Source organism: Centruroides vittatus, unplaced genomic scaffold (genome assembly GCF_030686945.1).
Source record: "Centruroides vittatus isolate TY-2023 unplaced genomic scaffold, ASM3068694v2 contig_1109, whole genome shotgun sequence".
Taxonomy (NCBI): domain Eukaryota; kingdom Metazoa; phylum Arthropoda; class Arachnida; order Scorpiones; family Buthidae; genus Centruroides; species Centruroides vittatus.
The window spans coordinates 540,417-565,660 of NW_027120710.1; the positions used below are offsets into that span (position 1 = coordinate 540,417).

A 25,244-nucleotide genomic window follows, 5' to 3' on the forward strand; every position below is an offset into this window, starting at 1 on the left:
AACGTCAAAAAATTGCCGGTCTCGTGGATGATGTTATAAACGAGTTAGACTGTACTTAATATTGCAAAATAATATATCCACTTACTGTTAACATTTCTTAATGAGGTATTCAAATGTAATTGGAGACAATCAGTTGGGTTACAATCACTTGGAGGCAGTTTGAAATATGCATTTTGATGAGTAGATGGACATGCACTTAAACTTATACGATCATTTGATTGTACACAAGAATTATTATTGTCCATCATAGAGTTTAATAACTCTTGTGTACCATTTGGTTCCTATGATATATACAATTCCTATAATTACTGTAATTTGTTAAACATGTTTTAATTTCAGTATGATTTTTATTACCTGAACTTCTGCCTCATCAATTTGGGATTCTCCATAGACAGCAGTAACACCAATTAAATTTAATACTTTTTTTTTAAACTTCAGTTAATTTCTTATTAACTAAAGGCCCATCTCCTGTTTGAAATGTTGATATTTTTTTATTTGTGAGGCTTTACTTTTAATGTTTGCTTTCCATTTACTCCATGTCTATGCAAATAATGTTTAGATTTAATAATATGTATTGCATTTGACATTTAATCATAATACTAATTCTGTGGGAAACGCTGGGAGGTAGGACGGGAGTCGTACCTCCTCCTTGTCTGCGTTCAGGTCGGCAAGACCCACCCCACTGTCAAGGATGGCTAAATTTGTTGCGATATCCTGACTCGTTGGGATAGGTTAATGAATTGTCAGGTTGAGCGGAGGGAGTGTGTGGGGTCGTCGATAAGAAAAGGCAATATCCGTAATAACAGGACAACACAGATAATGGTTTATTTGAATATAGAACCTACTACAGAGAAGCTACACATCCCGTCCCTAATCGCGGGAGAGAGAGAGTTCACAATGGTTGGGGGAATCATATCTCGTCGATGTATCGATAGCGATCGCCGGTTGTTCTTCGGCGCTGGCGGTGGGCTCGGGCGGTGGGTGGAGGGGTGGTCAGGCTCGTCTTCGGCGGCGTCGGCGTCTTCGAGTTGGCCCTCGCTTTTGACTCAGTTTCGACGGGACGTTTGTCGTCGTCCTATGTTCAGCCACCCCGTTCTCAGATAGCTCCCCCCCTATTTATACTCCCGGTCTTGTCTGCTACGATCACCAATCGCGACGGAGGGTGATGAGTCGAGCTTCGTGACTCAGAGGTGGGATCCGGAGAGGAGGGAAGCGTGTTTGACGGCGGAAGGCTGCACATCCTTTGAAGTTTGATCGCTAGCTCCGATTTTGATCGCTATCTCCTGAGGGGTTTGAACAATAAAATTTTAAATTTTGATAATTTTCATTTATAAAATGTTAAAATCGGACTGGCCGGCTTAATTTGGTCCTCACATTTCTAATTTGGTTATAAGGTCCATAACAGAAGAAATTTTGGCAAAATTAAGTTTGTTAGTTTATTCTTAATGAATGAATTAAAAAATACATTAATTACATGAAATTATATAGAAATATACAAAGAAACTTAGACATACTTTGTATAATTATAAAATGTTAGCAAAATGCAATAATAGAAATGGGCTGACAAAATAGATTGGACTTAGAAAATGGTGGGTTGCAGTCACGTGACAAAAATACAATGTTAACTAAACTGTGACTGGTTAAAGTGTAATAGCTATCGATAGCACGGAACCCAGACGCATCTCGACTGACTACCCATAGCGAAACCCACTTAACATGGAGCACAGAATAGCGATTTGTCTAAGGTTCGTTAACTGCCTTTCACTAAGGGGACTTATTGAATGTTTCGTGTATCGCTCTCGTCGAGTTATTGGAAGAGCTCAGAATGGGTCCCTTGGACTGCAATCACACAATATAATATTCTTGAGCTCCTGTTAGTATTCCTTCTGAAATGAAACACACATTTCTTTAAAAATTATAACCAAAATATTAATATTCATAATTATTACTTGTATACTATTAACAAATTTAAATAAATTAACATTTATATGTAAAATTAAAATAATAAAATTTTAACTCCACATTGTTACTTATGTCCGAAAGTGTTTTCAGATTCATCCAATGAACAAAACAATAATACAAATACATCTCGCTAACCTTGTGTAGTCACTAACCGTTCTAAGTATTACCTTGTGCAGGTAATACTTAGAACATATCACTAACGTTTTCAACCCATTTCTGAAGAAGACCCTAGAAATGGGTTGAAAGTATTAGTGATACGTTCTAAGTATTACCCGCAAAGCTACACAAGGTTAGTGAGACGTATTTGAAAGTGCTTTGGTGTTTTTTTGGTGTTTGTCAACTCTGATAAAACGGTACTTCAATCTAAACGTAAATAATCTATTTCCTTATCATCTCAAATGTTTTTAAGCTATTACCAACTCATTTTAAGACATTAAATAGGCAAACTAATTGCTTCATAACTACAGTATTTTAGAACTAGTTGAAAAAGCAGAATAATAACCATCATATTAAATCCATTATATTTTACTTTACTACATTTTAAAAACTAAGCTGCAGAAGTGTAACTTTAATTTATTAAAAATAAAAATAATTATTTAATTTCTATTTATTTAGATAAAATATAAATGTTTTACAGTTTCTTAATATAAAACAGTTGTTGTAATTTATTTATATTTATTAATAAATTTATTTTTTTTAATAGATATTTCAATTACTTACGTTACTTGTGGGTTCATTTAGTATTAAATTGGCAGTTTCATTTATTCTTCAAGTGAAGCATGATGTAAGTTTGTGTTTTGTAATGAATTATATTTTGAATTTTAAAGTATTTGCATTTTTTGCGGACTTTTTTTAGCATTTCTCTATTTCAATATTCATTTTTATTTGTATAATAAAAATTAATTGAAAAACTTGATTTTGAATCAAAACTTATATCACTTAATATCTATTTTAAAGTAAATTCCATCAAGTTAACATTTAAGTACATGTAAAAACACCCTGTGGAATGAGGCTGTGGAATCTGCAGGGCTAGACAAACAAGAACGGACAAGTTGGCTTGACAGATATACTGGGCTTTTAATAATAACAATGTAATGCCTCACACGTTTCATGTTCTCTTTCCTCCTCTCTTTTAAGGGGACTCACGGCACACAACAAGAAGAAAATGAACAACGTAGGGCATGTAACACAAAAATACAAACTAACTTGCTCATGACACTTTTCTCCTGCGTACAAACAATGAACAACAAAACTAATACATTTGGACGAATCTCCCACCGATCTTCCTTTCCTTGAATGTGTTGTAACTTGATGTTAAAGTGTCCTCAGTTGGATGGAAATGGATTGCTGTCTCTTGGACTTTATCCTGTACTTTTTCCTCTCACGCTTGCCGCCTCTATCTTGTATCGTTCACACGTGACCAGAACACTGCAAGTGGGAATAAGGAAAAAACAGGTTCCTACCACACGTGGATCACAACCTTTTATATCATGCCAAGCTGCTATCCTCCCCACGTGACCTCTACTAGCCAATTCGGCTGCCAGCATAAAGTGAACTGGAAAAAGGTGGTACCACGAACGAAAATGAAAGGGTCGAGGGAAAAACCGAAACACAAGAATACGTAGTCGCGAAGCACTACATACAGATGTGTAATTTAATTTCCATTCACAAATAAGTTTAATTATGAATATTCATTTATTTATTAAAAGCATTATTTAGAATATCGACATTCATTTGAAATGCAACTCCAATATACCAAAATGGTTTTGAAAATAGCTAGTAAGTTAGAAGTTTAAAACATAAACCAAAATGTGCAGATTTAAAACAAATGTTAAACCTTAGGTTATTGTTTTATGTTTCTGTTATCCTTAAGCATCATATCACAACTTATGACAATGGCCCTTGCAGCTGTTGCTTATGACAATGACATCCGAGTGGCCTTTGATAACACGTCTCTTACGTAACACATCTGTTCCTACATGGGTCGTGTATCTCAAAAATCTTGAAATTTACGAAGTGACTAAAAAGGTTTCGCTGTTAATTTTAAGGAGACTTCTACAGTATTGTATGCATGGAAGGCTTTTTATGAACATCTATAGTCTTATTTTTATATCTGGGATTTTATTTGTATTTATACCTTATGTATGTACTTTGTTTAATCCCCGTGAACAGAAAATACAATATTTGTTATTTTATTTTGATTTCATTTTAGTTTTCTTCAGCATTCTTTTATGCATGTGACTGCCAGTGCATATTTAACAAATTCTGTTTTTTTTTTAAATTTTGTCTTTTGAATTCTATTCTATGTAACATTCCATAATCTGAAGATGGCTGTTAAAAATAGTTGAAAACATTTGTTCATTTTAACTGGATTGCAGATGATAGTTGGTACCTTTATTGCAATTTGTATTGTCTTAAGGTAAAACCTTTCCCAATTGAATGATATCCTGTACCAAGATAAATGTCTGTTTATCCATACATTTTTTTCTAAACTTGTAAAATGCAAAGCATTTTCCTTTCCCTACAGTGATAATATTTCAATAAATTAAATTTTAATTAATTTTAATTTATTGTTTATTTTTGAAATCAAAATATAATACTCTCTTGATCCAGTGATTCTGACACAAACATTATTTGCAATCAGTAGGTATTAGTACATACAAGAACGAGTTATGAGATTTAGCATCTTTTTAGTGTTTTTGTGCCTAAATTGTTTGTTAATAGCGAGGTTGAGGCCAAAGTTTTAAACGCGAAAATGTGTTCGTCGGATGTTCGCGCCGCTTTCCCGTAAGCCTAGAAGTTTGACAATGGCGTTCGGAAAGTCGGTGGAATCGTGCTCGACATTCCAAACGCCGTTGTCAAACTTCTAGGCTTACGGGAAAGCGGTGCCGAACGTCCGACGTGCACGTTTTCGCGTTTAAAACTTCGGCCTTGACCTCGCTAATAATATACTATAATAGTACACTTAACACGTTGACTGCCACGTGACTTTTTAGGATTCTGTTGTAAAACGCCAACTTAATTTAATTATATTATATTATTAAAAACTCTAATCAGAGTATATAGTAATAATCAAATAGCATATAGAATGTGTTTTTCTTAAAATAAAGGTATTACGAATTATCTCGTAGTTGGCTTATGTAACAGAAAGCTCTTCGCTAAAGCCAAACTACGAGTTAATTCGTGCACAGACACGATTCGTCCTGTCACTTCGCTACAGCCAATCGGAGATGTGCGTCTAAATTCATTAGTAATAAATCGGATATAGAGGCGAGCACATCACATTTACGTCTTTTTTGAGAGTGTTATTTTTTATTTATTTTTATAATCAAATTATAAATATCCCAAAATGGATAAGAAAAGACCACTGACTAAAAAACAACTTGATTACTACACTAATCTAAGTGATTCAGAATCTGACAAAATTTTTGGTGAGGATGGGGGAGTTTATTTGGCAGCGAAATGGTCCTGTTACTGTATGTAAATGGAAAGACAAACGAGAAGTCCTTACCATTTCAAACATGCACGTTGTTGAAATGGTAGAGGTGTTCAATCGCAATGGAAAATGTTCGATGAAACCGAATATAATTCGAGATTATAATCATGGAATGTCTGGCATTGACGATCAGATCAAATGCTATCGTACTACACAGCTCTAAGAAAGACTATTAGATGGCCCAAAAAGGTTGCATTACATATTATAGAAATATATATACATAATGCGCACAAACTCTTTCAAAAAGCAACTTCTTCTAAAATAAAACTTATAAAGTTTAGAGAAGCATTCGTCAAAGCGTTGATTGGAGAAGAGATTCAACCAGTTTCAAAAAAAATTAAATTGCAGAAGCTTCACTATTTACAGAGTATCCCATCTACTCAGAAAAAACAACATCTGACAAAGCCATGTCGAATTTGTACCAAAGCTAAAAAACGCCGAGAAACGCGTTATTTCTGTCCAATCTGTCTTGAGAAGCCAGCCCTTTGCGTAGAAGATTGTTTTAAAAATTATCACAAACAATAAAAATATCGTTTTGCTTTTGATTTTGAATAAACATTTTATAATATTTTCTGTTCGTTTAAATTTATATTTCTGTTTTATAAATTATCACAAACAATAAAAATATTGTTTTGCTTTCGATTTTGAATAAACTTTTTATGATTATATTTTCTGTTCATTTATTAATAAATGTTCTGTTCATGTAAGCCAAACTTGATTTTTTGTTCTTGCCCCTGAAGCTATCTATTCATATTTACACTGATATACTACGAATTACATCGTAGCTGCACAAATATGGCAAGGAAACAAACTACGATATAACTCGTAGGTGGCGTCCTAGGCAGAAACGGTAACTACGAGTCATCTCGTAGATGGCAGTCAACGTGTTAATAATGCTATACAGAGTATGTCTTTCTGTTCTGACATTGTAGAAATAACACTATTTGTAATCAAACAAGATCTAGAATGCGGAAGAGGTACTTTTTTAAAAACTCTCTACAACGATATTTTTTTTTTGTTCTGCTAAATATCACCGTTGAGAGATTTGACTGTATTTTAAATTTTCTGTTATCATGTTTGAATTTTTCTAATTATTTTTATTTTAAAATGCTAACTGTTACGTAAGTTTTGACAACAGAATATTACAGCAAAAATTTTATCATTTTATACTTTATATTTAATAAATTTATTTTTCTTACAGGATCATATATTAAATATATTAAAATCAAAATTTACTTCATATAAAGATTTTCATACATTATTATATACTTGTGCAGCCGAATTTGATTTTATGGATTTTGAGGTAAGTGTACGGAACCTTTACTTCTCAGTTGCTTGTATTATAATATTTCTATTGATAAAATTTGTTGTTAAGACTTCAAAATTTCATTTTAAACATTTGTGTCTTTGTTGACTAATCATTACTTTATATAATAACTTTGATGGTAATTTTGATGTTTGTTAGATTGTGAGATTGTGTTATTAATCAATCACATGGCTTCTTTGCCACCGCTATTTAGTATAAACTAAATAAAGGTGGAAAAGAAGCCATGTGATTGGTTAATAACACGATCTCGTGTTCAACACTTCTAAAAAAAATCTAGTACAACACAGTTTCACAACAAATGAATTTTGATGTTTTTGTAATAATTTAACAAGAAATATTTTAAATTGGATTCTTGAAATTTGTATTTGGGAATTAGATCAATGGATTAGAAATAACTAAATATCCTACTCAGCTCCTTAAACAGTAAATCATCCAACACCTGTTGCTGAGAAAATGTTTATTAAAAAAAAACATTAAAGTTTTCGACCTACTACGATATGCCATCTTCAGATGTAACAGAAACTCGAACGTGTTTAACATTTAAACAGCAGAACATTCGAACGCTTTTTACATTTAAATTTAAACAAAATACCGGATAAATTAACAAATAAATACTAAATATATACTGAATTAACTAATACAAAATCGATGTAAATAATGTAATAAAATAAATACACAAAAAATGCCACTAAGTGTAATACCCTATTCACACTGTACATTTTAAGCCAGCTTAAAGGACTAAGCCAGCTTAAGGTATGAAATATGAACGGAACTGACTTAACGTTAAACCGGTTTAACTATAAACAACCGGCTCAGCTTAAATCGCATTCTCAAAGGAGCTTAAGTCGCTTCAAGCTTTCCACGAGGTCCGTCAGAAGTTCAAAAATAATGGCGGAAGCAGATGTGCAGGTACAAATGTTCGAACAAACGATACTCTTCTCTGTTAGCATGTATATGCTGCTTCGGTACAAGAAGTTTAAATGATAATATAAATTTCTTATTTACGAAAAAAATATATATATATAAATTTCTGTCAAAAATCCATTCTTATCACAGTTCTATCGCTAAAGTGATATAAACATTGAGAGAATTGTGTTGCCAATGACAACAACATCACTGATAATAAATGTTAATAATTCCTAACTAACGTCTTATGCTCTTTAAATAAGTTATTTATAATTTAAATTACTAAATATAAATTAATTTATGATGATTTATGAAAAATAAGCAAAAGTTTGATTTTATTTAAAATGTAATATTGAGTACACCCACTCGAGGGCTAAGCGAATAATTCGCTTTAATTATCTAGTGTGAATGAGTAGTTAATCTTGTTTTCGACAATGCGACTTATCTTAATTCTGCTTAAATCTTAATCCCGCTTAAAATGTACAGTGTGAATAGGGTATAAGGGCAGGTGCGGATTAAAAATTTTTGTGTTTTACTTTTTATTTTATGTAAAAGTTCTGTGTGGAAGCTAGTCTATCTGCATCCCTGGCAATAATAGAACCATACTTTACTTTTATATATTTCAATTTTTTTCTTCGTGCATTGCCAGTGATGGAGAACGTACAGTCCCGACCATAGTCGCTTCATTCCACTTGACCGAGTCTTCTGCTCATGCCATACAGGATAATACTGTGTTGCAGTGCTCTTTGTTGATATTGTATTTGTGCTCCTTAAGTCTCGTGCTCCTACATGCCCGCTTTTTCTTCTTTTTTAATCATGTCTTTGGCATTTCTTAAAATACTGTATACATTAGGTGCTATCTGTCTGACACTTGCTTCATGATGTTTTCGATGTTTGGATTATAGGTGAACTTGGAGATTTTTTTAAAAATTATTTGCTTGGGTTCTTATTACGTTGCTTCCTTCATATCTTTTAATTAGCCCTTCTGTTGTACTCTTTTTATATCCCAAATTTGAAGCAGTTTCTTTAATTCTATTAAGTTCTTTGATCCTGTCTGGCACATTAGAGCAATATGAATATGCTCTTCTGACACGTGCTTGAAAGGCGGACAGTTTGTATCTGTAGAGGTCGTTTGAGTTAGCTGGAATGTATAGTGGACTATGTGTTGGTTATATGTAGATACCTGTCGTTATGCCATCTCCTTTCAATTGGATGTCTATATCCAAAAAATGTATCTGTTTGTGACTTTTTTGCTCTAGTTTAAGTTTTAATCCATCACTGTTGTTATTGTTGATTACATATAGAAACTGTTGTATTCTCTTGTCATTTTTCCAATAATGCATACGTCCTCCACATACCTTTTGTAAAATACAATATCCATCTTGAACCCATTGATAATGCTCTTCTCCAAGCTGTGTAGGACTAGTTCACACAATAATCCTGACATTGGGCTTCCCATAGGTACCCCCTTTCTTTTGTCTGTAAGCTTGTTTATCGGAACTGAAGAAGGACTCATAACAAATCAACTTGGCTAATTCTATCATATCTTTCGTAAATGCAGCAATTTTCGGCTTTTTGTGGAGCATAAATTCCATTAATGCTTCATAGCTGGCAATGCACAAAGAAAAAAATCGAAATATATAAAAGTAAAGTAAAGGATGGTTGTATTAATGCCAGGGATGCAGATGGACAAGCTTCCGCATGGAACTTCTACATAAAAGAAAAACTAAAACACAAAAGTTCTTAATAATCCACATCTGCCCTTACACTTAAAATAAATACACAAAAAATGCCACTATTATTTTTATTTTATTACATTATTTACATCGATTTTGTATTAGTTAATTCAGTATATTTAGTATTTATTTGTTAATTTATCCGGTATTTTGTTTAAATTTAAATGTAAAAAGCATTCAAACGTTCTGCTGTTTAAAAGTTAAATACGTTCGAATTTCTGTTACATCTGAAGATGGCGTATCGTAGTAGGTCGAAAACATTAATGTTTCTTTAATAAATGTTTTCTCAGCAACAGGTGTTGGATGATTTATTGGATTAGAAATAATTATAAAACACTAATTCCAAAATTTGGCCAGTTATTTGCCAATTAACTAACTGACCAAATGAACTTAAAGTTAAGATGTGACTGCATTTTAAAGTTTGCCTTTATTATAATATGGGCAAAAAGTTTTCAATATTACAATTTACATGTACTGTATCTTATAGCATGTAAGATGCACCCTCATTTTAGCACAAACTATTTAGGAAAAAGCACTTAGTGTACAAATGTAACCATCATATGAAACCCGATATATTACAATAAAGCTACAGAAACTGCAGTATATATAGCCTGATATTATACGGCAGTTGGTGTAGCTTTATAGCACTTAGTGTATTTAGCCAGCCCTTGCTGTTGGTACTAGGCCCCAAAATTTTTTAAACTGTATTCTGATTAAAAGAGTAAATTAGAATTCAGAATTTTTTTTAATTATTTTTTTTAAGAAAAATACAGAAGTTTAAAAGAAGTCATTTACAGTTAAGATTTACCATTAAAATATTCTATGTGAATGCATGCAAAAGTTGCTGAGCTAGGAAATAATAATAATATGCTTAATTAAATATTGTATTAAATATTTTTATTGAAGAATTGGGTTTGATAGAATCCAACTTTTGAATATAAATGTAGCCTATTGAAGACCATTAGGGAAATTCAGTATGCTATGGAAGATTGTGATATCACATATAAGATACAAGATGATTTTTTTGAAGACTTTTTTTAGATAACAGTTGCATCTTATATGCCATAAAATATAGTAAGTACCAAGAGAATTCTAGTAATATATCCAAAATGTATATTGCGAAAACAGCGCAAAAATAAGAACCTAGATTCTTCAGTTTCTTGAGCAATTTTGTTTTTTTTCCTTGTCTTAGCTTTCCTATCAACTGGATGTTGTTATCGTTGCTTTCAGACTTTAGCCTTTAAGACTATCATGAAGTTTTGTTTTTATAGATTAATCTTCGTATTTAGTAACATTTATTTAAATATTTTTAGGTAAGTGGGTGTTCTTAAGCTTTTTTTAAACATAGATAAGTAATCATTCGTAAAAATGGCAAACGAGATACAGCAGCATCTCGGTACACAAAATATTCCCAACTCAAACAATTTGGTATTCGAACACAAATTTTGGAGAAAAATTTGCGCAGTAATTGACTGAACAAACAAGGGCCCTAAAACAAATTTTTGATTAATGTTACCTATGGTTCCAAAATGGTGACTCATCTCCGATTCCAGCAAATAGAAGAAAGGAAACAGTGGGGATGCACGTTCTAATCTAACCTAACCTAACCTATTCCACTAATTACCATAATTATTAGAATAGGTTAGGTTAGAACGTGCGTCCCCACTGTTTCCTTTCTTCTATTTGCTGGAATCGGAGATGAGTCACCATTTTGGAACCATAAGTAGCATTAATTCAAATTTTTGATTAATAACATATTTTTATTTTACCATCCATAAAATTTTTTTATGATAAAAATAAGAAAAAATGAAGACATTGTTGAATATTTCTGACCAAGGTCAACAAAAAAACTCAGATGGTGACAATACTTTATAAAAAAGAAAACATCCTTGTTTAACTAAAATTAATATTAATACAGAACTTTTAATTGTTTTTTTAGTTAATTATTGATTGGAAATAAATTATTGAAATTTGCTTTAATAAACATATTTCTCTTGTTAACAAAAAAGAATAGTATACTTTTGTTAACTTTTGGAACCTAACCCTATGTTTTTCACTAGTACTTTGTTTTGTATAGCATGAATTCACATAACACGGCACTTTTTCAAAACATATCTACCACGTTATATGAGGGATATCTGTACTTACTAGATGAAGTAATACAATAAACTTTACTACCAGGTTTTCTCTTTGAGGAGATACCAATTATATCTGAAGAATTGATATTAGTAATCTTTTATTCATGATTTAAAAAAAAAATCTGTTAAACAGTTGCAAGGGTCAGTTTCTTGAGGAATTGCAAAATTAAAAATTATGATTATAAAAATTGTTTAAATGGCTTGTCAGAAGTGACAAATATTCGAAACTGTAAATTACAATCATTGGGCAATTTTTCCAACTCAGAAACTTTAGTTCTTGAAGTTTGGTTCTCCTGTTCAATAGACAAGAACCTTGCATATAATTGAGAACTGCTTGAGGGTTGAGAAACGATACCACTCATGTTAGTCTTTAAATCTTCCGAAGATTCCTGTTAAACGGTACATAAAATAGATTCCTTGCAACCAATAATCTTCTTTCCTTTGTCAATAGGTATAAAAAAAAGATTCCAGTCTTTGCATCTAAGGAGTTGGCTCATTTGGAGATGGACATCTCAAAGTTACCACACTGTCCAAGGTAGAACACACAAATTCATTGACAGAGGTGTTCTAGTGTTCGTTATATTCCAAAGTAAACCAGGAAGCAGTACACAGTATTATTAATGAAAAGAAAAAAAAAGAATAAACAACAATTAGAAAAAAGAAGTAAAAGTCCAAACACAATTCTGCCAGCACTGAAGAAAGTAAAACATCACCCTGAAATTGTTTTATTGATGAAATAGCAATACCAGCTTAATACTTAAGGAATTTTGGCATTAGAAGGCTTATGAAGAGGTTCTCTGCTATTGGGAAAATGAAGAAAAGCAAATGCAGTTTTTAGAACATAATGATGGGAGCACATAGAGCCATATCTTAGATATAATTGTTGATTCCAAATCTAATTGAAACAAAATTATTGCTTTCTGCACTATTCAGGAAAACTATTCATCATAAACTATAGTATTACCATTCATATCTTTAAAAATGCAGTATGATTAAAACAACTTCTCGCACAATATAGTTTATTGCATTCTGTTTCTTAACTCCCAAGTTCATCAAAAAAATGTATAGTGGGCACAACAGAAGATTGCACTTAGTCAATATCAACTTTGTCTTTTTTAGGAGAGAGAGGTTGACAGGATAGGTGTGTAGTAATTATGGTACACATGTGAGTACTTAAGCTGAACCCTTTATATCCTGTAACAAAAGTGTAACCTGGAGGATAATTGGGAAAGTAGGGGCTTGCCAGAGGGATGATCTATGGATTTAAGTCAGTTACACACATTTTTATTTCTGATTTTTATACTCTGATGGAAAATGTTTTCTTGAGAGTTAGGCTTTTTTCTGAAATAATGAACACTTCCATAAAATAGGAAACCTGTAAAAAAACTAGACTTGCAAAATAGTATGCAATATGCATAGATTTATGAATGAACAACAAAAACATTTGTTGCTTCTTAGTAATATTAAATCGATGATTACAATAGAGCAGTGGCATAGCAAACATAACTGGCACCCGGGGCACGACACTTTATTGGCACCCCCTTCCCCCCTCCAGAAATACACACAGTTTGTCTTGGAGACCATTTGGGCACCCTCTGTGAGTGGTGCCCGGTGCATGATACACCCCCTTGCCCTCTCCTCGCTACGCCACTGCAATAGAGAACTAATGTGAAATTTAGATATGTTTGGATTTTCTGTGCAATTTAATACTTTATGTAATCTTTGCCTTGATTAAAAATTTGTAAGTCACTTGTAATAAACTTGTAAGTCAGAGACTAGGACTTGTAAGTCCTAGTCTTGACTTACAAGTTTAAATAATGATCAAGTTTTCTCTTAACTTTTTATAATCATGTTTAAACAATTATATGAATTAAACTGACTTTATGTTTTGTCAAAATTACACAATCGTCTCAAAATTGTAACATCCTGATCTACGGTTTTGACCTGCAACATTTCACTTCTTTTCTCATCTCTCTTTTTTTTTTATGCATAATATAGTATTTAGGATAAATTATTCCTTTGCTCATTACGCAACAGTTAATTCACTTCAAATAAAAGGTCATCTCTAAGTGAGGATTGTTTTTTGGTTTGTCACTGGTAACTGTGAAACAATGATTTTACGAAGACAAAATTTTTTGTATTCTTCAGTAATCTTGTTCGTGTTTGAGAGTAAGAGAGATAGGTTTGAGGACTGTGGCCCAACTTGTTGGCTTGGTTTCCGACAATTCTCGGGGTCGTGACCTCCGACCTCGACCATTTGACCTAAGATATCGGTGTATTCGTTCCATTCTGAATTGTTATCATCCGGGTTGATAAGTTTCCTTACCTACAACTCCTCCAGTATCCACTCCACAATGCTGGCTGTTTCCCAAAAGTTTTCCTATATTTTCATTGTGCTTTGGATACAGTGTCTTTTGTTTTGTGGCTTGACTTGCAGAATAGCTCATTACCATACAGTTTTGACACTTTGTTTCAAGTTGTATTATGGAAACTGGTATAGACCTTCACATTTTTACCCAAATAAACTCAATAGCTTGGAGTTCACAACAATATGGGGCTTCTTACCACTGTGTGCTCTTACTATTTAGTCAGTTCATCAATAAAAAATTGACTTGACTTTTCTCAGAAGTTTCAGAAATCCATTGTTGCATTCTATACAACATGATTTTGAAGCCACTCTATGTTCTCCGATTTCCTATTCTGGCCGTTTGGTCTGCTTGCATGCCGGTCTCTGTGGTGTAAATGGATAGGCGGTGGAGTGGTTTTTTTATTCATTATATCATAACAATGTTCTTGTAACCAGCCAGCCAGCTCTAATCTCCAAAATGCAAAAAAGAAACTGTGTGTTTACTGATGAATTAAAAAAGGATTATCCATTTTTGAAAAGAGTTTGTGATCGTATCGACAAATGTGAACTGTGCTTTTCAGAATTTTCAGTAACTTGTGGTGGGTGCTTGGGCATTAAAAATCACTTGAAATGTTCAAAAAATAAGGCAAATCTATTAGCAGCGAAAGGAACTTCCTCAAACATATTGTTATATTTTAAAAGTTAAATGACAAAGAAGTTTTAAAGAAAGATCACACTTGTAGTGTATTGACTAAAAGTATATGTCATGGCCATGGGGCGTTAGTAAGGAAAAACACGATTGGGTAATATTTTGGTGCCCTTTTTCTCGTTAGTCTGACAAGTTGTATGCTTATGCTAACGAGGAAATAAAGGCTACTTAGACTCGTTCCTGTGTGTTTTATTGTCTTCTTACACTTTCTTACACTAGATCTAACAACACTAGTGATAAATATTAATAAGAAGTTATGTTCAGTTGAATTATTAAAAATTGCTTTTAATTCATTCTTTTTTGTTAATAACTTCTTTATTTAGGCTTTCAATCATAGGTACTTATCCTTGCAGGCTTTATTTTCTGTTGTATTTTCTCAAAATTGTCCCGTTTGAGAAAAAAATGTTATGGTAAGCCTAGCTATAAGCATTGTACAGTGCTTTATATAATTTATTTTGCTTAATATGGCTGTGTAATTTTTAAATTGAATTGTATCATTGATATGTTATGTAAGCATGCTAAAAACATATATGGAATTTAGAATTCTCAGAACACCACAAATTTTCCTAATTGATGAGACTATGTACTCCTTCATACCTCTAAGGTGTGCAGCTGTTGACAACAGTGTGATTTTAGAGACTATGTCTCGTCTCTAAAATCACACTGCTGTCAATGGCTGTACACCTTAGAGGTATGAAGGAGTACATGTCAGGAGTTGCAATTTGGCACAGAGTATTTGGTGTCCAAACCATGCGTACATAAAATAAACCAGACTTGTAGGTAGTTGGGACCAAGAACTGGGTCAAAAGAAAATATGAAATGCCGAGACTGTTTCTACAAACAGGTGTGAGTGCGAGATTTGTACGTGTTGCTCGCGCTCTCCGAGACATAGTCTAGTCCCAAAAATGGCTTTGCCATTTTACTTGTTGTTTTTATTCTCATTTATGGATGAGTGCTTGACACTGCTTTTCCAGTAACAGTTCCTTGCCATAATGGCAAGGAACTGTTACTGGAAAAGCAGTGTCTTAACTTATATATTAGCAGCTCTTACTTATATATTATATATAAGCAAGAGCCTTTGCTTAGTAACAAGGAATGTTGGCATCTTGGTTTTCAAAGCATAGATCACGTTTTATGATTGGTTCTGAATTTTTCAGGCTGTTCAATAAAGGTATGCATCATCATTGTAATCAAATGTATTGGTCAGCTTCTTGACATTTTTTGGTAGCGAAAATCATGGGTTTGTAGCCATGATTACCATGTTGTTGAAAGTTTTTAATTAATGAACAAATTGTCATTACTAATTTAAAGACTTCTAACTTGTTCCAGCAACAATTTCTTTATTTATTAAATGTTTTTTTTGACTATGTAAGTAGTCATTATCAGGATCCTGATCATGGCTACTTAGATAGTCAATTTGATAATAAAGAAATTGTTGCTATAACAAGCTTATAAGGGTGAGACTATGCAGACGCAAATTTATTGGCGAGTGAGAGGTTGTGAGCGATATAGTTGTCACAAAGAAAAACGTGCACAAGCGAAAAGTGAGAAATATCGCTGGCGAGAGCGAATTTCTTGTTCTCGCATACATCTAACAGGGTTTGATATTTATCACCTCTCACTTCTTCTCGCTCTCTCGGAAAGTTCACTTGCTCGCGTCTGCATAGTCGCAGCCTAAATCTTTAAATTTTATATATACTCCAGTAAAGAAGTTTATTAACTCTCATAATTCTTAAAAATAAATATGCATGTGCATTTGTGTCCCTTATTTTCCAACTTCAAAATGTTCCCATTTTTTTCCTTTCACCCAAAAACATGTTCATATCTAATTTCTTGATGATTGGTGAATAATAACCCATGACAACTTGTGCATCAATGTGTCTGGATGTGCTGTGATTTGCTCAGGCCTGGAATGATAATTGCACTTGGAGCATTGTCACTTTGTCTTTGGTTTCCGGCTGTGTTAGATGTATTTGTGTTCTGTTATGTTATCCCAAGGATAGTGTGTTTTTGATAGGGAATGTGAAACATCAAATAACTGGAGGCAAATTGCTGTCAAATAGACAAGTGCTGGCTATTTTATTTTATGAGAGATTAAATGTACTTCATCTTTTGGGAAAAAGTGAGAATTCCAACAAGATCTCTTCAACATTGTGTAAAAATTCACAGATTTGTATTTGACATGGAGAAAATTAGAAAAGAATGCAAGAAAGTCTCAAGAGAATTTTAAGTGCCACAAAGAGGAGATTCAAAATAACCTGGACAACCTGTTTGATATGACATATGCAAAATGCTCTACGAATCTTTTTATAGCGACAGAGAACCAGGGCAAAGAGGTTGCTTTGTAGGCGTGAACTCACTAAGAACTAAGAACTCACCAAAAAAGAAGAATGTTCAAGGAAAAGGAAACTCGAAGAGGAGAAAAGACAAAATAAGCAATCAGTGGCATCCACCTCTTCAGCTGTGCTTCCTCTTGGGTTATCTGAAGATGAAGATGATGTATTTTTTAGTTTGGATGAATGCAACGATGGTGAGTCTTCTTTGCAGTTTCTGGATGATACACCAAAGCAAAATACTGTAAAACAAGGATTTGATTACTGACAAATTAGTGGCTGCTTTAGACACATGTCAATTGAGTGTAAGAGATTCTGTTTATATCCTTCAGGCAATAGCTGAAGCACTTGGTCACAACACTGAAGAACATCTTATTAATAGATTTTCCATTCATTGAATCAGGCAAAATAAAAGAATGGGCTGAAGCCATTAAAGCTCTATTTAATAATAATATCTCTGAAATTCTGACTCTTCACTGGGATGGTACGCTGTTAACTGCATTGAAAGTTAGGGAACCAAAAGAAGAAAGACTCCCAATAATCATAACATTTGGAGATAAAGAACAGCTCATCAGTGTTCTAAAATTAGAAAATGCTTCTGGTAAAGAGCAAGCACAAGCCATCAAGAATACAATAACAAGTTGGAGTTTGGAAAATAATGTAAAAATTCTTTGTAGTTATACAATTTCCTCAAACCTCGGCCGCTTAAATGGTGCATGCATCCTCATTGAACAAATATTAGATGGAGAGTTGTTGTTTTCCCTTCATTGTCATCGCATAAACCATTCTTTCTTAGTTCTAACCAAGCTACTATTTCTGCAAAAGTTTTAATGTAGATAATCAGATCATTTCCCATAAAATTCTTTGCTCTTATTGGGTAGAGAGAAATTTAGAATAAGCAGTACTATATAGTAGAGCTCCACAACCAGTGTGTACCACAGCACAATGTCTCCAAGAAGAGGAAAAGCGCAGTTTTATGGTGGGCACATGGATATGATAAATACGTGTCCAGACCAGCAATTGCCGTAAATCATCGGGCTATAATTTGGAATAAATAATTATAAATTACAAATTATAGCCTGATGATTTACAGCAGTTGTTGGTGTGCTATTGCTTTGCGTCGGGTTAGTAGGGTTGTTTATATAAATACACATCTATTCAAAAGGGGCAATGATTTTCCTGTAATATGTTTATTGCCACAAACATTTGTGATGGAAGGAATTGTAATAAGTTTCAAACTTTTACATCTTCACAGTTGTATTTTACAGAATATTAGCATGCATTTACTCACATTTAGTTGTTAAGAAAAATCAAAATAAGAAAAACTGATTATATAAATATAACAACATAAAAAAACAGTAAATCAGTAGTTTTTGATATGTACCAATACTTTTAACTCCTGTATTTTTCGTATATTTTTACTTGTGGTGTGCCTTGTGTGAGAAAAGGTTGTGGAACACTGGTATATAGTATGAGTATACATATCTAGAAGTATAAAGAAATCAACATTTTTTTGTGTTCTAAATGCACTAAATTTTATTAAAATGCTATTTACTTTTGTATTTTAAATGATTTGAAATTTTGATTTGTTTCTCTTGTTTTTAGACAATAATAATACTCAGCAAAACACTATTGTTACCGTCAGCTATTGCAACTGTTGTTTGTTTGGCATTTCAGGTGAGTATTATTATAGTTGTGCAGATTAAATTGTTATTTTTTAAAAGTATTAAGTTACTATTTTATACAGAAACACTTAAAAAACCAATGTGAAAGTATTTCTTATAATGAATCATCATTCGGAGCAGTAGTACAGTAGTACTCAAATTGTGGTGTGTGTCTGTACACACTGCAGTTTGTAGACAATGTGTTGACACACACACTAGTGTGGCACAAAGAAACAGTCAATAAAATGGCAAGATCATACTTGAAAATAAATGAGCGTTTGACTTTTGATCTGCTAGTTTTGAGCAGTATGGCATTACAAATACTCGCAACTGCCGTAAGTCTCAGTAGAATTGATTGGTTAAAGTTTACCTAGGGAACCCCAATGGCCGCGCTTCCGGTAATCTCGACGGCAGGTGATGTTAGAAATTCGGTGTAGGTGGCGCAATTTTTAAATAACGCTATCGTATGCAAATTTTTTGTTTTTCGTGACGGCTCGACTGCTGCGAGTGGTTTTTTTTCACCAGTTAAACATTTTTGAAGAAAAAATGCTACTTTCTGCTATTTTTAATAGTAAATAGGTAAGTTTTTATTCCGTCTACTTTTCGTGATGCAACGTGCCGGAATCAAGCCGAAATGGAAAGAACCGGAGTCCGTTCCAGCTGCTCCACAAAGCGACGAGTGTAAGAAGGGAAAAAAAGTAAGGCACATTCGTGTGGCGAAACTAAAAAACGTGTAAAAATATCAAGTAAAAAGAGAAACATCAGCGATAGGGATCGCAAATCAAGGAAAAGCGAGAAAAAACGGAAAGGAAATGTATGACAGAGCGTCAAACACGTGAGTAACAGTTTATTTTGCAAGTTCAGCTAGCTATGAAATATAAAACAATCTTAAAACATTTATTTTTTATTAATGTAATTATTATTTTTTCAAAAAATTATACATACTAACTAATTTGCATAATTTTTTGAACGTAGTACGCGTGCGTAGTACAGCAAACAAAATGGCGACCGGAAGCGCGGCCATTGAGGTTCCCTAAGTAAACTTTAACCAAATTATTATATTGTAAGTTATTGTTGTGGTTATGACTACACTGTAGCCATTACAACATTGAAATTTGATTTTGTTTGCAGTATTCTGTATTGTATTTTACTTTTATTTTGAAATAAAAGAAAACCCAAGTGGAATTGGCGTTAAATCAAAACTCTGATACCCGTGAGTTTCCAGTGCATGAAGAATTCAATCAAATAAGTATTTCGGCTCTATTGGAAAGGGCTTTTTTGGATAACTGGAGCAAAATAGAATAATTTGATAAGCCTCAAATCTAGCTTTGTTTGAGACAATGATCAAGGGTACGAATGTGATTTGCATATCGAATTAAAGCTCTTGCCCTGTAGAAGAGTCCATTGTCATTGGAAATGAAAGTTTGCAATCATTCAGGAGTGGCAAAGGTACAGTCTTTGGGACAAATGGCCCAGACACTTGCACGCTTTGTAGCAATTTAGTTTTTTCTTTAACTGTTAGAACAACCCATTGCTTGTCCCTATTCTGAATTTCCACTGTTTTTGCTAATTATTAATACATGTTAATTACAAGACTTTTTGCATTATTTTTTAACATAAATAATTTAGTCACTATCCATTTAAATAATAAAATAAAATTAAGAGTCACTTTTATTTTTGAACTAAGCTATTTTAATTTTTAGACTCTACGTTAAAAACGTACGTGTTAGTAAAATAAATGCTCATACTTTTCGACACAAAAACAGACAATACAAGTTTTTAAATAAATTTGTTGTCGTCTTCTATGATGCTTGAGCCGCTAGACTAATCGGCTCCAATAAATTAGTTTTGTCAATATTGACTGCAGTGCCGATTTCCAGTTTTATTTTATGGTTACTCTACAGCAAGATCAAAACATGATTTTAACTGTCCAATTCATTACTTAGTGCCAACTGATGGATTTCTTGACAAACCTACTGTCCCAGGTGATTGCACCACCTCACTTGCTGTACCTGCATAAGCATATCAGCAAGTCCACTGTACTTGAGTCACCACCGTCTACATATACCTTAAAAAAAATCTGTGAAAACTTTGAGTAGCATTGTCTTTCTTGAGCAGAAGAGGACACATAATAAAAACTAATTAATATATACACACACACACACACATTATTAAAACCGTGTATACTGTATAACCCTTAAAACCAAGTTAAAAACCATATATATGCCTAAAACCATAAAATCAATATGTATATGTTACTGGCAAAACCTGATTTTACACCAAACTAGTTTTGCCTAGGCCAAACTAGTTTAGAATTATTATTCAAGTATATTAATGGTTAAAGTAAAATTAAAAGGCAATTAATTAGATGAACAATATTTATTCATCTAATTGATATTTTACTGTTGATACTGTGTCTTTTATATACTATATACTTTTATATACTTTTGTTTGCTTTTATTCAAGAACTATCGTGAATCAATAACTAGTGACGTTAAACACTGGGTGGCCTGCCGGCGGCTCCCCTCCGGGAGGAGTCCGTCGAGAGCACGAACAGTCGGAAGTGCTGCCATTGGGGTTACCTAGGTACACTTTAACCCACCCATTAATATATTTAACCATTAATATACTTGAATAATAATTCTAAACTAGTTTGGCTTGACACGCTTACACCAAACTAGCGCTTACGCCAAACTAGTTTGGCATAAGATCAGGTTTTGCCGGTAACATATACACCTTAAAACCATAAAACTAATATAACTATAAGAATTGGTGTTTAAGTTTTACTTTCCTGGCTATTATGTATACATAACAAAGGAAAGTATTGGAATTGCGTCAAATTTGATCAAGTTTTTTGCAAATTCCCACGTTTTGAGACCTCCTGAATCCAAAAAGTCAAAAAAATTGTGTGTGTGTTGGCATCTATTTTGCTTAATATTACCGGATGGGGTAAAGATTAAGTAATGGAATTTGGCATGGTGTCTTGTATATGAGGGATATTGATGGTATTAAATTTTGGTTGTGAAAGGTCAAGGGGATGGAGAGAGGGAGAGGGTGGTCACATGCCATATCTCATGAGGGGTTAGACTTAATGAAGATTTTACTTATTGTTAGTATTTAGTGTTTTATAAAACTCATCTCTACCCTCAAAATTAAGTCTTTTGCGATTTTATAATATAAAAACAGTATATATTTTTAATTAACAAAATCGATTATAGATGGCACCACAAAATTTTATTTATTTATTTTGATTAATAATACAAATGTTATTTTAAAATAAAATCTCATAAAAGCCAAGAAAGTTATGCAACTCATTGCTAGATTTTTTATTTATTTATTCTATTACTTAGCATTTTGCTTTGGACCCTAAAAGCACCATTATATACACCTTTAGTGGACACTAAATTGGTGCAAACCTCATTAAATGCTACTCTTTGAGAGGAGTCTAAATTTAGTATATGCTTTATCTCTTCTATTTCATTAATAAAATACCTACATTCTAAATGTTCAAGAGTTTCGACGGCATCACGCTCACACAGATCACTATTGACCGGGTAGAATGTCTTTAACTTACTCCTAAAATCACCATGTCCACCCAGTATCTGGAAGAGTTGTATTAGTCCAATTAGCTTTCAATCTTTTATTAAAATTAGGGAAGAACCTATATGTAGTCATTTCCCTTAGTATACCTGTTCTACCTGTTTTGCCATATACTAACAACCTTATCTGACATCCCTATTTTCTTAACCTTGGCAGAGCTATTTGTGCTGTCGAATTTAAAATCATATTGGTACTCATTATGCTCTTTAATTTCAGACTCTAGTCTATTCTTAATGATCTGCTCAAACATTTTGTCCAGTAACGATACTAAACAAATAGACCTATATAACCTTGGATTAGTCTTATCTTTGTTACCATCTTTATATATAACAACCACCTTTTCCTGTTTCCAACAATTAGGGAAGACATCATAAACCAAGTATGCCTGATATAACCCCTCATACGAGGACTTAAAATATCAAAACCTTTGTCAATCACCTCAAACCTTACATTATCAGCTCCAGGGGCTTTTCTACCCTTTGGGGCTATTACAACACCATTTGCTGTTACCTCGTTGAAGTACCCGGTATTACTACACTTGTGCACCATTACCCTAGTCTGGCTTTGGGCTCACCATCGCTGGGAAACAGGAATGACAATAAATAATTTACTACCGTGGTCCAACTCATTATCACCACAACCCATATTAACCGATATTTGATTAGTCTTGAGCCTTTTAGTTAAAATCTTATATGGCAATTTCTAGGGATTCCCTTTAGTTTTGTCACATACAAATCTTTACCTTTCAACCTTTAACTCATTTAACCTGCTTTTATACACCTTCTCTTATTGAGATATACACTCTTTAGGTACTCACGCTTAGTAATGTCAGAGCACCTTTGAAACATTCTTCTATTCTTAATCATATGCCTTTACAGGCTTTCCAAATTATCACACCATCACTTAAGAGCATCGTACCTCCTGTCTTTCCTTGAGGTTGCACAGTTCATTGCTCAGCACAGTTTCAGATACTATGCTGTATACGGATGGAATAGCCAATCACCTTGTACTTGTCCTCCAGTGTATCAAAATTTTGCAAGATAAAAATTTAACTTGCAAATTCCCAAATTTATTCCAATTGGCATTAGTAAAATCATAACCAAAAGTACACCTTGGAGAATCATGTACAGTACATTATTAACCATCTCATGATCAAACATGATCATCATCTCATAATCATTTATGCTCACTAGTGGTTTCATTAACCAACCTCCAGTTAGTTATATTATTACTTATAACGTGTATAGTAAGGGTCAAATCAATATCAGAGCTACCTGATACAAAAGTCGGACATGCCTCTGGATCATCTTGAGACCACCAAGTCCAATTTTGCAATGGTTTCTAATAACCGATTTCCTCATTTGTCGGTTACCAGACTGCCCCCATAGAGAAGACTTCGCATTACTATCCAAGCACATGAATATATGCTCGCCATTCAGCTTTCCCAGGCAAGACTAATTCATTCAAACCATTATCAATATCGATACTAGGAGGAAAATACATACTTATAACATATATCTTAATACCATCAACTACAACCTGTTCAACAGCGCAGGTTAGGGATGATGCACTTTGTACAGTACATCTAGCGTTGCTGCTCCTACAGTTCGGGCCAGCAGTTTTACTAGCTAGTGGGCCAATTACTTTTATATTGTTTTTTTTTTAAATTTTTCTTTGGCTCTTTTTTAAACTTTGTTGTGCATGTTCAAAAATAGTTGCTGGAAGATTTAACTATTTTAAAATATTAACATCAATAATAATAATAAATGAATGAATAAATTAATTTTAATCTTATTCTTTTTCATTTCATGGTACGGATTTGTAGATTTTCGGAAGACTGTACAAGAAAAACAAAGTTGATGCGTCCGATGGAGCGGTAAGTATCTCATCGTTTTATTATTGCATAATTTAGTAAGGATTAGTCTTTAGTTGAGGCGGTACATTGCCTGAAAATGTCCCACTTTTAGGAAAAACGCATTAAACAAATTTTACGTAATAGTAGTTGCATGCGTTCCCGGTTCCCGGTCTATGCTTCCGAGATTCTTCGACTCTCGTTATTCGTTTGGTAACTGAATGACAATGAATTGCCATAAAGCCACCGGTGGAGAATGCTCAGAACGATTATTCAAAACTAGTCAAGACGACCGAGATGGGTAGAGTACGCTCTGTTCGGGACTGTGGTGCGTGGAAAAACGATGGGTGGTAAAAAAATCTTGATAATTAGCCGCATTGAAACGAAAAGCATTAACCTGGGGACTACCTGTAAATCTGCATCTCAAGTAACGCACATTTGCATCAAAAGAATTATTGCATTATAAAGAAAATTATTTTAAATAATATTTATGACTTTTCTATAAATTTTAACAGTGAATTATAAAGATTTCATTTCTGAAATCTTTTAAATACACAGGGCGATCATAAACATGTGCAAACAATTTTCAGGGCTGATTCTTTGAATAATTTCCACTGTAAAAGTGCCTACGAATGTGCATTCCAAACAGTTTTAAATCAGCTGGATGTTTTTTAACATGTGGCCCAGCTGAAAATGTTGATGAATTACGGAATTGGGATTGCTACACTCTGCCAAATAATTTGAAATGGCTCCCAGTATCTGACGATGTGATGGAGGACAGAATCCCATATTATGGCCGGCAGTGGTGATTTTCAGTGGGTCATTAAGATTGTGTTGTTTCGAATTATGTTTGTATGTGCTTTTTATAGGTGGAAATTATTCAAAGATCTGCCCTGTATTTAAACTTATCTCGTCTACTAGTACTTTATCAATTAACAGGACTTACAGTATTATACTGGATTTATGGATGCAGCAATCTGCCCTGTAATTTTTCATGTGGATTAAGAATTGTTCCACATATAGAGTATGGGTCTTATCTCCATCGTAGATAGTAGTAGTAATTGAAGACAAGAAAGTCATAGTTATGGGGACTTAAATGCACAGGTAGGGAAGGCGAGAAGTAGACTGGAAGAAATGGATCCATTTGGATACGACAATAGAAATAAGGAAGGGA

General features: G+C 33.4%; 1 protein-coding gene across 1 annotated transcript in view; it reads left to right on the forward strand.

Annotated features, from left to right (window-relative positions):
• LOC136976187 (protein C-mannosyl-transferase DPY19L1-like) overlaps positions 1-25,244 on the forward strand; it is an 82,302-nt gene that overhangs the window by 43,891 nt on the left and 13,167 nt on the right. The window contains exons 13-16 of the mRNA XM_067271417.1: positions 2,666-2,746; positions 6,660-6,761; positions 18,560-18,631; positions 24,044-24,094. Of these exons, the coding sequence (XP_067127518.1) occupies positions 2,666-2,746; positions 6,660-6,761; positions 18,560-18,631; positions 24,044-24,094 (306 nt within the window). The remainder of the gene's footprint in view (positions 1-2,665; positions 2,747-6,659; positions 6,762-18,559; positions 18,632-24,043; positions 24,095-25,244) is intronic.